At 43.4% G+C, this 14,166-nt stretch overlaps 1 protein-coding gene across 2 annotated transcripts in view; it reads right to left on the bottom strand.

Annotated features, from left to right (window-relative positions):
* Positions 1-11,035: 11,035 nt before the first annotated feature.
* LOC126353802 (transmembrane protein 41B-like) overlaps positions 11,036-14,166 on the bottom strand; it is a 53,338-nt gene continuing 50,207 nt past the window's right edge. For both annotated transcript variants that reach the window (XM_050002899.1, XM_050002898.1), the window contains exon 6: positions 11,036-11,941. In XM_050002899.1, coding sequence (XP_049858856.1) covers positions 11,772-11,941 — 170 coding nt within the window. In that variant the 3' untranslated portion in view covers positions 11,036-11,771. The remainder of the gene's footprint in view (positions 11,942-14,166) is intronic.

The raw sequence follows: 14,166 nt of genomic DNA, 5'->3' as shown, positions 1-14,166 counted from the left end.
TGCACCAATGTGCAGATTGCTGGACACACTTTAACTGTTGTCGGAAGGATGGGCATCTTCGAACAGTCTGCCATTGAGCATCGGGACAGTCAAACCCCACTCCACACTCGCATCAAGAGATGGTGCTTGAACTCCAGGCCATTCGTCCCTGGGACAATCTTCCACCACCAAGTTGTTTACTGATCTCACAATTGCACATCAGTGTGTTCATTTCCATGTTGACAGAGGGGCAATGGTTCCCCTGATGAACTTCCAACATATGCTTTTCTGGGTTATCCAGCACCAGCCTGCCATCACAGTGGAGGTTGCACATGGTTTCCCGCTCTGAGATAATTTTACAGCTAGCAGCATACAAGAAGGTTACAGAGCCGATAACACTGTTTGTTGTCGATAGTCACTCGACTGGCAACATTTCTGGCCTGGATGCCTTCTTGCCATTTGATTTCTCTATCATGGATGAAGTCCAGGTTGTCTCGGACATAGTCCCCTTCCAGGAACTTGGCGACTTTAATGCCTCTTTCGCGTCTCTGTTCAAACCTGGCTTGGGGTGTGCCACTAATTTCGAGGCATTCAGATGCAGTGCCCTGTTTTTTATTGGGCAAGTGCACTTTGGGTCTCTCTGTAGATGGCCTTTAAGCAGGAACTGGGGTAATTGAACCTGTTAAAACAAGTGCTTGGACCCCTGGTACTGGTTAAGAAACCAAATGGCTCCTTCCGATTCTGTGAAGATTTTAGGTTAACAGTCTTTGCCCAGGCACACATGAAAACCTACCCCATACCACGTCCGGAGGACCTCCTCATAAATTTTTTTCAGTGGTGAGTACTTTTGTAAGACAGAGCCTACTGGAGCTTATTTGCAGATCCACTACATGAGGAATTGCAGTGCATTAGGGTCATCAGTACACCCTTTGGCTTGTACAAATACAAATGTTTGCCCTTCAGGATCTCTACTGCTCCAGCAATCTTCCAGAGATACCTGGAACACTTAACTATATCCATCCCAGCTTGTACCAATTAGCTGGATGACTTAATAGTTACAGGTGCTATATGCCAGGACCACCTGCACAACCTCTGCACACTCTTCGCTACGTTGTGTGATGCAGGGCTCAAGTGCTGGCTACACAAATGTCAGTTTTCTCAGAAGCAAACGGAATACATTGGATATTTGCTCAACAATCTCACTGAGCACAAAGTTTTAGCTGTTGGCACTCTCCCACATCCCCAAAACCTACAGGAGCTGCAGGTTTTTTTGGGAAGTGGAAGAAGGGCGTTCAGTTGCAGTGGTCAACTGCCTGTGTGCATGATTTCACACAGCTGAAGCACAAATTACGCTCAGCACCTTCCTTACGCCCTTTTCTCCATCTCGTCCCCTTGTTTTGTCTCCTCATGCTTCCCTCCAGGGCACTGGTGCACCATAATGATGATGTACTGCAACCATTGTCTGCATATCCAAGACGCTGATGTCCGCTCAAAGAAACTACACACATATCATCTTATTCAGTAAGAAAGTCCCACACACTCAGCTTCGAGAATGCATGGCTCAAAGGATCCAGGGTTGGGCTCTTCCCCTTAGTTCCTACAAGTACACAATTAAATACAAGCCTATTGTGCAACACACAAATGCAGATGTGCGAGACATTTACCCTCAAGTCCAGACCCAGCATTTGACCAACAGGATATCTCCTGTTTCCACACTGACCCAGTGCACCTTGGATGGCTTTCCCATTACTGCTGCTCACATTGGTGCAGACAAGCACTGCGACACTATGTTAAGGGTGTCACATATAATGTGCTACATGGGTGGCCCACTTTTCAAAATCTGCTGAGCCAGAACTCTGGGTCCGGTCTCTGGGGTTACCTCTCTCATCAGGTCTCCGATGTTTTCTTGCTGGATGCAGAGACATATCCCCACTATGTTGTCATCCCAACTACCTTACACCATCATGCCTTGGAACTCCTCCACTGTGGGCATAGTATGTCACAGATGAAAGCCAGGTGATATGCCTACTGACCAAGACTAAACAAAGATGTGGAGGCCATGGTGCACACCTGTTCCGCTTCTGCCCAACATCAGGCTGCTCCACTTCCGTCTTTCACTTCCTGACCCACTCCTCGTCACCCCTGGGAATACATTCATTTGGACTTTGCTGGTTCCTTTCTGTGCTCTATGTGGCTCATTATTGTGGATGCTTACTCCAACTACACATATGTGGTTTGCGTGGCATCCACCACAACAGCAACGACACTTACCCAGATTCTTGTCATTGAAGAGCTGCATGTACCCTCATGTCAGGCAACAGGCTCCAGCTCCGTAATGCCAGTGGCCTCAACCCCCCCCCCCCCTCCCCCCAATTCACCCATCTTCCAATGGCAAAGCAGAGTTGATGATGTGAACATTTAAACAACAAATACTGAAAACAGGCCGGCCGGTGTGGCCGTGCGGTTCTAGGCGCTACAGTCTGGAACCGCGTGACCGCTATGGTTGCTGGTTCGAATCCTGCCTGGGGCATGGATGTGTGTGATGTCCTTAGGTTAGTTTGGTTTAGTTCTAGGGGACTAATGACCTCAGATGTTAAGTCCCATAGTGCTCAGAGCCATTTGAACCATTTTTTGAACTAAAAACAGTGGGTACATCCACCACTGCAGCAGCACTCACAATGTTCCTGAGCACTTATAGGACCAGTCTATGACCACAGCCCTACAGAGCTCCTCCATAGGCAATAACTGAGTGCTCCCCTCCACCTACTGGTACCACACCACTCAGAACACCCGGCTGCTGAGGAAGCAAAGACTGTTGTACTCTTGGTTCAAGAGAAAATACAAAAATGATGACTGGCAAAAGTTAATAGAAATTCATGCATCTGTAGAAAGATCGATGTTCAAAGCTTACAACAACTACCACAATCACAAAATAAGCAATAGATCTTGCTGAGGACTCAAGAAAATTCTGGTCCTATGTAAAATTGCTAACTGGGTCTAAGGTCTCTATCCAATCCCTCATTGACCAGTCTGGTGTGGCAGCGGAAGATGCAAAGCAAATCCAAAGTTTTAAGTTTTTAATTTAAGAAATCGTTCAGTCAAGAGAATCTTACAAACCTATCATTGTTTCACCATCACACAAACTCCCATATGGATGCCAGTAATAAGCATCACTGGTGTACTGCAACAGATGAAATAGTCGAAAGCTTATAAGTCACCAGGTCGTGATGCAATCCCAATTCAGTTTTGGACCCTTACTAAGCTTGCATTTATCACAAATCTATCACCCAGTGAAAGCCCCAAGTGACTGGGCAAAAGCACAGGTGACTCCTGTATTCAAGAAGGATAAAAGAATGTACCCACAATTTACAGACCAATACCTTTAACATTGGTTTCCTGCGCAGCCTCTAAATGTATTCTCAGTTTGAATATAATAAATTTCCTTGAGAGGAAAGAGCTTCTGTCCAGAAATTAGCATGGTTTTAGACAGTATGTGAAACTCAGCTGACCCTGTTTTGATGAGATTCTGCGAACCATGGATTATGGGTAACAAACCAATTCCATATTCCTAGATTTCTGTAAAGCTTTGACATGGTGCCATATTGCCACGTGTCAATGAGGGTACAAGCATACAGAATTGGTGTCCATGTATGCGAGTGGCTTGAAGACTTCCTAAGTAACACAGCCCTGTATGTTGTCCCCGGTGGCGAGTGTTCTTTGGAGACAAGGGTATCATCAGGAGTGCCCCAGGCAAGTGTGATAGGACTGCTGTTATTTTCTATATACATAAATGATCTGGCAGACAGGGTAAGCAGAAGCCTGCAGCTGTTTGCTGTGGTGTATGGGAAGGTGTCCTTGTTGAGTTACTGTAGGGGGATACGAGATGACATAGACAAAATTTCTTGTTGTACGATGAGTGACAGCTAACTCTAAATGTAGAAAAATGTAAGTTAATGCAGATGAGTAGGAAAAATAAACCAATACTATTCAAATACAATGTTAGTAGTGTGCTGCTTGACACAGTCATGTTGATTAAATATCAAAGCAGAATGTTGCAAAGCAATATTAAATGGAATGAGCATGTATGGCCTGTGGTATGGAACGCAAATGATTGACTTCAGTTTATTTGGAGAATTTTAGGAAAATGTGATCCATCTGTAATGGAGATCGCATATAGGATAATAATGTAACCCGTTCTTGAATACTGCTCAGGTGTTTCAATGGCCACCATGTTGGATTAAACAATGACATTTAAGAAATTCAGAAGCAGGCTGCTAGATTTGTACCTGGTAGGCTCAATCAATGTGTGAATATTACAGAGATGCTCCATGAACCCAAATGTGAATACCTAGAGGGAAAGTGAAGTTCTTTTCAAGAAGCACTATTGAGAAAATTTAGAGAACCAACATTTGAGGCTGACTGCAAAATGATTCTACTGCTGCCAATGTACATTTAGCATAAAGATCATGAAGACAAGATGAGAGAGATTAAGGCTTGTATAGAGGCATGCAGATAGTTGTTTTTCCCTTGTTCTGTTTGTGTGTGGAACAGAAAAGGAAATGACTAGTAGTGGTACAGGGTACCCTTCACTGTGCATCCTATGACGACTTGTGGAGTGTGTATGTAGATGTTGATCCAGCATACTGGATAATACTCCCCAGGTTCAGCAGTCTACGCACGTCTATCTTCATGGATGCAAGCTATCACGGTGGCCATCTGTGGGTGGCTCCTTATCATAGTTGATACTCCGAGAGGTTTGGTGTGTCAGCACACCATCCCAGCTCCGTTCCTACCAACTGACTAACTGCACTACCAACGGTGGGTCATTTGGAGTTGTCATTTGACAACTTGTTACTACTATGAAGATATGAAATCCAGTTGAATTTTGGCCCCGTTGCAACTCATTCTGTTGGTTGCACATGCTGGCATATATGCTTAACACCATGTACTTTTTCCATTTGAAGACTCCATTTGTCTTTGTCATAGCAGTTGGTATGTTGACGGCAGATTACACTTTGGGTCTGGAGATGATAATTTTTGTTGTTGTTGTTGTTGTTGTTGTTGTTGTTGTTGTTGGGATGTTTAAGGGGGACTAAACAGCTAAGGTCATCAGTCCCCCATTCCGAAAACAGGGGAAACAAAATTTACGGAACAAGTAAAACCCCAAGGGGGGAGGAGACGCCCCTCCCCCCAGTCAATGAAAGAACACCAATGTGGCAGCGAACACTAGAGACAAGAAGAGTACAAACGAACACTGGACATAAAGAGACGGAAGAAAAGAAGTGGGCCGGAGACTGGTTGACTGATCATGGGAACAAAAATTGGGAAAGAGTCAACCATCCGAACACACAAATTAAAATCTGCAACCAATGAGACACTCGAGGACAAGATACACAGAAAGGGAAAGGGACAGGGACAGGTCCCCCCTAAATCGAACCATAAAAAGGGCTACCACGGATAAAATTTAAAATGTCATCAGCCATGAAGGCATCGTCGCATAAAACCAAAGGCAACATGCCCGGGAGATTAAAAGTCTGCCTGAGGGTGCACAGGCGGGGACACTCCAACAAAATGTGGGCGACCGTCAACCGGGACCCACACTGACACAGGGGGGGATCCTCCTGACGCAAAAGATGTCCGTGCGTCAGGTAGGTATGGCCGATGCGGAGCCGACACAGGATGACAGAGTCCCTGCGAGAAGCCCGCAGGGAGGACCACCACACATCGGTCGTCTCCTTAACAGCCCGCAGTTTATTCGGAGAAGTCAGGCTACGCCACTTGTCACGCCACATCTGAAGCACCTTACGGTGCAACGCCAGCTGCAAATCACGAGCCGGGAGGCCGATCGCCAAAGTGGGGGCGTCGACCGCCCCTTTGGCCAGCCTGTCAACACGTTCATTCCCCAGGATGCCAACGTGACCTGGCGTCCAAACAAAGACCACCGAACCACCCGAGCGGGTAATCGCATAAACAGACTTCTGAATAAAGGATACCAGAGGAGAAGAGGTATAGCAGCGGTCGATAGCCTGGAGGCTGCTCAGGGAGTCACTGCAGATGACGATGGACGTACCTGAGCAGTAACGCATATGCTCAAGAGCGCGCAATATGGCCACCAGCTCTGCAGTAAAAATACTGCAGCCAGCCGGCAAGGAGCGCTGTTCAACATGGGCAGCATGAGCAAAAGCGTAGGCAGGACGACCATCCACCAGGTAACCATCAGTGTAGACAGGTTCACAGCCTGAAAATGAGGCGACGAGCGCAAGAAAACGGCGACGGAGGGCCACATGCGGAACCGAGTCCTTGGGTTCCCGTGCCAAGTCCAGGCGGACGGACGGACGGGTCATACACCAGGGAGGCGTGGGTGCACAGGCCCGGAAGGGTGGCAGAAGAGGGAACGACCCCAGTTCCGACAGCAGGGACTGGACGCGGACAGCAATGGAAAGCCCAGACCTAGGTCGCCGGTCGGGCAGAGGGAGGACCCTGGCAGGGAAAAGCAGGCGATGATTGGGATGGCCCGGTGAGCAATGCACGTGGACAGCATACGGTGAGCAATGCACGTGGACAGCATAGTCGGCAAGCAGTCGGTGGCGGCGAATCCACAGCGGGGAAACCCCGGCCTCCACCAGCAGACTACCCACAGGGCTCGTACGGAAAGCGCCAGTTGCAAGCCGAACCCCACAGTGGTGTATGGGGTCCAACAACGTCAACACTGAGGGTGATGCAGACCCATAGGCCAGGCTCCCATAATCAACCCTGGACTGCACAAGGGCTCTGTACAGTCGCAACAGTGTGCTGCGATCTGCACCCCAAGACGCACGGCTCAGGCAGCGGAGGGCGTCGAGGTGCGCCAGCACTTTTGCTTCAGCTGAGTAATATGAGGAACCCATGTGAGCTGGGCATCAAAGACGAGTCCTAAGAAGCGGCTAGTGTCCACCACTTCAAGTAGGTGACCGTCGAGGTAAAGTTCCGGATGAGGGTGGACCGTCCGATGCCTGCAGAAGTGCATAACTCGAGTCTTGGCTGCAGAGAACTGAAATCCGTGAGTCAGAGCCCATGATGCCACCTTGCGAATGGCTGCTTGCAGCCTGCGTTCGGCGACTCCTGTAGTTGTTGAGCTGAATGAGATGCAGAAGTCGTCGGCATACAAAGAAGGAGACACCGACGACCCCACGGCTGCAGCCAGACCATTAATGGCCACTAGAAATAAGGAAACGCTCAACACCGAGCCCTGCGGGACCCCATTTTCCTGTATATAAGATGAACTAGAGGCGGCACCGACTTGCACCCGGAAAGAGCGGCGCAATAAAAAGTTTTGAAGAAAAGCTGGGAGCTGACCACGAAGACCCCACTCACGCAACTTAGCAAGGATGTGATGCCTCCATGTTGTGTCATATGCCTTCCGCAGATCAAAAAATACAGCAACGAGATGCTGACGGTGGGAAAAGGCCGTACGGATAGCAGATTCCAGCCGCACCAAATTGTCCTTAGCAGACCGGCCCTGACGGAAGCCACTCTGGGATGAAACGAGGAGACCGCGCGACTCAAGGACCCAACACAAACGCCGGTTAAACTGGTAGCATATTCTGAATAAACAATGGATTACAACACAGCTGTTGGTTTTAATTATAATTATTCAGGTACTCCCAAAATATCATCCATGGCACTTCAGAGCCTAAGCATTTATTTAGGGGTGGGGGTGTCTGGTATCCAGGTCCGAAGAGCTTGAAAGCCAACAAGAACACATGGACTTAGATGATGGCCCCTAGGTTGCACTCCTAAAATTTTTGAGCACTGCTGTAGCCCCTCAGCACTATGCACGGAGAATACCCCACGCGCCAGCTTAGTGGCACTCGCAGCTGTGCTTTAAAGCTGGCAGCACAGGGACTCAGACCTCAGTATTGTTCCCACTGTTCTCATATTGTTCATTGCACTCCTTGTTTTCTCGCACTGCTACATCTAGGTTCCCGATTTGGTTCTCTCTCTGGAATTTTCATGTGACAGTGTCATCTTCTTTATCAGTCCCTTGCTGTTATTGTCTTTCTGTGTTTACTGGCGACTCATCTTTGATGTCCTTGGCCAGTATCTCCTATTCGTGTCAGATTCCTGTTACTATAGAACTCATGATGCCACTGGAGGCAGAGAAGTTTAGCAAAATTAGTTTTTCATGACAAATAACAGCTCGCCACATAACTGTCATGGCAGAGGATGTCTACAGGCAGTTAGCTGACAATGCCAGCAAATTCATTGCATTTCCGACTGCTCTGGATGAGTTGACTGACATTTCAGGCGTGGCACTAGTTGCAATTTATGTTTGTGAAGTCAACACCAATTTGCACAAGAAACGAAAACTGCTAGATCTGATGCTGATGAAACACAGAATGAGAGAGATCAACTTTCTGAAAACTTTTGAAGAGGCAACTGAAGCCATTTGCTAGAATTAGAAACATGTTGGTTATCAATGGAGCACCAGCTATGAGAGGCACAAAATGGGCTTATAGCATCATTACACAAAATACTACAATTAACCAACATGCAATTTGTACAGGATTAATTGTTTTGTACATGAAGAAGCACCTTAAGCCAAATTTGCAGGTGTGGCGGAAATCACAAAACTTGTCATATGAGCAGTAGTTTTTCTGAATCCACATTGGTTATGGAATTGAACAAATTGTATGGAGACATTATTTACTACTTCAAAGTATTTGAAGAGTATGCCTGGAATGGTTTGTCAATTTATGTGTCACTATTGTTCAGTTTTTTAAAGAAAAAGAAAACCAGGAATCAACATTAGAAGGCCAGGAATGGAAGGCAGACCTCACATTTGAACGACCTCAATAAGATGTTGCAAGGTTAGAAGCAACTTGTATCTGATACAATGGGAAACATGGATGCATTTAAAAAGAAAATCAAATTGTGGAAGGGCAACTTCTGATAAAGAACACTATCCATTTCCCTAACCGCTCTGGTGTTGAAGAAAATGCAAATTTTGAGGAATTCGTTTGGGTGTTGCAAGATGATACAGGAACAGTTTTTAAATAATTTCAAGGCCATTGCCAACCTCACATCTGTTTTTTTAGACCATTTCCTGTATCAGATGAACGCAACCCTGTCCATTTGTAGATGGAACTGCTCAATCTGCAGTGTAATTCCTGTGATGTTGAAACTGTCAAGGAGTTAATGTTTTCCTGTGTGTGGTTTTTAGGAAAAAGCAATGCCATAGCTTAAAAACTAGCACGATTTTCTGATGTGTCCTGTGTATCTATGTGGCACATACCAATCATCTACAGGCAAGTGTTTGGTTTGTCTCATGTTCCATATTTGTGTTTATTTTACTGCTAACAGTTACAATATGCATGAATGTTGTGTTTTATTTCGAAATAGGGTGACTTCTTAAAGCTAGTTTTGCTCAACTTCATGTTAGATGTAAAAAAAATTCAGTCATTTAAAAAAAATAATTTCTGTGCATGTGACCACTGATAACCAAAGCAAAGAGGGTTCCAGCTATCATACAACTAAATAATGTATTACAAAACAAAACAATAAGAACTTTTATACTCACCCAATATAGCTCTGATTAACTATTAGAATGGTTAGACACTAACAGTGCAGTTTATACTAGAACAGAAGTAATAACAACCTTCCAACTTTTTCGTAGCCTAATATCACTTTGTGGTGTTTTTCTTCAACCAACAAAATTTTAATTTTTCCTCATTCCATGAGCAAGTGGTATAATGCATAATTAAAAGAAATAATGTGTTGTGTTTGTAGAGGACCTGCCACGATAGTAAAACAGAACAACAGGGAGCACTCAAGAATCTACACAATGTACATATACGTGTACTGATGTACTTCTTTTCAAGAATAACATTTGTAAAAAGGTGAAGGTATGAACAGTCTTTATTTTGTATATTTAGCTAGTCTGTCAATATAATAGTCAACAAAACTGAAGTAAGAGAGATAAACAGCAGAACACATGTTGTTGTATTGTTTCATTAGGTCATTTAAAAGAAGTGTCTGATGATTATAGCTGATAAAATATAATTGTATTAAACAGATAATTAGCTTCACAAAATTACAAGGTAAAGAAATGGTTTGACGATACACACCTTCTGGAGGTGAAATTCCAGAACTGCTGGTACCTACATTTAAAAGTACAGGAATCTATTTCCAACTTCTGGGCTGAATAGGCGGGACACTTAATTTGGGTCCCAGCGAAGAGCCTGCCAACACCCCCCCCCTCCCCCCCCCCCCCCTTACTGCTGCCGCTATGGCGAAAAAAATGCTGCATTCTACCTGCAGTTAGGCCTTTATGTTAGCCACTTAGAAACAATAATTAACATTTTGGACAGCAAATTTAAGATACAAAAATTATTTTTTGGGTAATTAAGCAGCAAAATAGAAGCAATCCTAATGACACTATCTGGCAGAAGCTGAATGCTAATTCAGGATTCCAGGGCTTATTCATAGAAACAAATAATACATTTTACAAGCCCAAAAAAATTGGGTACGGGCATGACTGCTTTCTGAACAGTACACAGAAGTAGATGTGAGAAGAAGCTATGTTTCAAACAAAGAGAAACTTCATGCCATTAAGTGACCATTCCGAACACTATTGCACTTAGGTGCTGAAAAATTAAATGGTTAAGGAATTTGTTTAAAAGGAAAATCATGGTGATTAATTTCTTTGATGCAAGAGACAAAGATTATATAGTATCTGAAAGCCCATAAGAATATGAGGCACAATTGTCCACAACAGTAGTTGAACATGCTGCTACAAGAAGTTTTGCAAAACCTACCCAATTACATTACACCTTTACACTATAGCGTAGTTAGTTGCTCCAGGCATTCTTCTCATGCTGAGATGTCCCTCCTCCCACTGCCCCCCCCCCCCCCCCCGCCCTCTCTCCCACCACCAGACACACACACACACACACACACACACACACACACACACACACTTCTATTCATTTTTTCTGTTAAATTGCACTAAGCTTAAACTAGGTAAGATGAGGATATGAACAGGTGTAGGAGTTCCAGACTTTTTATAGAACATGAATTAGTCACACTCAATCTTTTTTTTATTTTGACAAATGAAAGGCCTTTTCGTGGAGATCACTGATAACAGTATTTCAAGTTGTCAATACAAAATTCTGATGTAACAGAAGAAAAGTAAATGAAAAGTTGCTTTGTTTTGTACTCAAATACAAATTTCATCATAATACTGTCTTCAATATAATACAGGTACTGAGCCAGTGATCACTGACCAAGTGCTCTCAAATGAAAGCACAAAAGTGTGCAACTAACAGACTACTGCAAACTGAATTATGTCAACAGAAATGTAACCTGCATCTTACTAAAATACTGCTGTGTATGTAATTGTAAATGTCTGTAAGCAAGAACTGAAAGTTGAGAAACGGCTAGTAGAATAAAAAAATTAAGATGACATATAACTGCCATCATCTGCAAAAATAGAGTGCTGGTATCACCCAGAATACAGTATAGAAGTGTGTCACCATATGTAAAAAATGTTGACTTTTCTTACTGCATAAGGCACTTAAAATTCTTCAAATAAAAACATAACAATAATATCACATTTTAAACACAACAACAACAACAACAATACACAATAAAAATAAATAATGTTGAAACTAATTTATATTTGGAGACAAATATATGCATAGATCGAATTCGGAAATTCCTGCACCAGTGCACTTTAAATGTTTCACCAAGTACAGGTTGTCCACAAGACAACCTAGCACAATTATAAAATGTCCATTTGGAATGTGTTTTAATTATTCAAGCTTCTCTCTTAATCGCTGCTTCAGGATGACAGGCACCAGTGAGAGAACAGCGAAAGCTGCTAATAGGATAACTGAAGTCCATGACCAGGCATCACTTGAGGCAGATAACTTGTATAAAGTCTGGCCAGCCTGAATAGCCACAAAAGAAGGTGGTGCCACACCTGAAAACACATTTTAATCTGCTATAAAATTTGAAACAAGAAATTTTCAAAATATTTATCATAGACAAGATTAATGCATCACCAAAAACATCTGAGGCTGTGCTCATACCAATTGGGGCTGCTCACATCATGGGGGAGGGAGGGGGGGGGGGGGGGAGGGGAGAGGGAGAGCACGAGCTGTCCACAGCTCAGCACATTGGCTTAAATATTGCGTGTTCTCACAATCACTATTTTATACTCAGGACTCCACATTATTTCATGACAAGTGAAATACTTTATTTATCAGAGTATAAGACGATCCTGAACATAAGATGACATTTTATTTTAAGAGGCTCCTTGAGAAAACTATTTTAAACTTATTCCGACTAATGAAAACTGCCAACTATTTTACTGATATAAAGTATCTACCTAAAACAGCTAACATTATACTTATTCTCAAATTATGCCATTTATTGATTGTATACATTCTGATAATACAAGGAGAAATGGAATAAACAAAAAGAAATAGTTTACTTTAGTTTTATCTTCACTAACTATTTTGTTTCACAATGAATGAAGCCAATTTGTAGTATAACTACAGGGTGTCCCACTCAAAGCCGCCTGATTTCGAAGACCCAGGAGGAGGGGGAAAAAACCACCACCACAACCACCGTAGGTATAACAATGAAAAATACACCACATTGTAGAGCATCTCAAAGAATTTATTTATTTATCATCAATACACCGCTACATGTCAACAATTTGTAGCACCAAGAATATCAAGTCTATATTCAATTTCTTGTTAAGTTCTTTGTAACATTTCCTCTGTTATTGTTGCAATCGCATTAGTGATATGATATCGCAATGTAGGAATACCGTCCACTTTGGTCACATAAGTACGGTCCTTCACGAATCTCCACATGAAGAAATCAAGCGGTGTAATGTCAGGTGAATGAGGTGGTCAGGCAATGGGTTCTCCATGTATGTTCCAACGACTGCGAAATTTCCTATCCGAACTTACGAACAGCCATTGAACAATGCAGCGGAGCTCCATCTTGTTGAAAAATGATGTTGGGTTGCAAGTCTTGTATGTGAGGGTACACAAACTGCTCCAACGTGTTCAGATACACTGACCCACTCACTGTTTGTTCCGCAAAGAAGAACAGTCCAACAATTCTGTCATGCATTAGCCTGCACCAGACGTTTAGTTTAGGGTTATCGTGAACATGTTCAATGACAACGTGCGGATTTTGCGAATCCCAAATCTGAACATTATGCCTATTAACCCTTCCTGATAGATGAAAGGTTGCCTCATCTCAGAATAAACATCTTTCCAGGGAGCTGGCATTCATATCAACACGCTGCAGCATATCTGCAGAAAATTGTCGTTGGCATGGTTTGTCGTTCAGCGTGAGATGTTGCAAAATTTACACTTTGTAAGCACACATACGAAGACGCTGGTGATGTTGCCTAAATGCTTGACAAATTGACTTACATAGGATTCTGAGAAACATTTGTCTGATGTCCTCCACTGCCTCTTCTGAAACTCCATAAAGTGCGTTGCCAGAATGTTTCAGAACACTTCCTGTTGCCAGAAACTTCCTATACCATTCCTTAATTGTTTTCACATCAAGTGGCTCACATTCACACACACGACTATAATTTCTTTGCACAGTAATCAGTGATATTGTTTCTGCAAACCACACTACTGCATGTGTGCGCTGCTGTGGAGTCACCATTTTCATTTCATGCAACTGTGCCGCACTCTGGTGGTGATATTTGGCACTTCTGACATGGGAATATAAGTTCTTTGAGATGCTCTACAATGTGGTGCATTTTTCATTGTCATATCTACTGTGGTTTTTCTCTCCTGGGTCCTTGAAATCAGGGAAGTATGAGTGGGACACACTGTATTTTTATCACCACCACCACCACCACCATTATCTGGAATGACCAATTTACCTAACCAATGAAAGGTGAGGAAAGAGGCAATGTATTTATATATGCAAGCAGCAACGATGAAATTTATAATCTTGGTTGGCGTGGATATCTGGTTGTTTCTTCTGAACACATTGTAACTTCTTAGATGGAGGTTAGGGAAGGACATAACAACGCAGCTTAAATTGCTTTGAGTGAAATGGGTGTCAATAAAATTTATAATTCTAGTTGTCACAAATATTTTGTTGTTTCTTTCAAATATGTTGCAATTTCTGTGGTGGTAGCTACAGTGGGACCTGAAAACATAA

Source organism: Schistocerca gregaria, chromosome 3, assembly GCF_023897955.1.
Source record: "Schistocerca gregaria isolate iqSchGreg1 chromosome 3, iqSchGreg1.2, whole genome shotgun sequence".
Lineage (NCBI taxonomy): Eukaryota > Metazoa > Arthropoda > Insecta > Orthoptera > Acrididae > Schistocerca > Schistocerca gregaria.
Note: the sequence above shows the minus strand (reverse complement) of the source record. Positions and strands in the feature narration are given on the sequence as shown.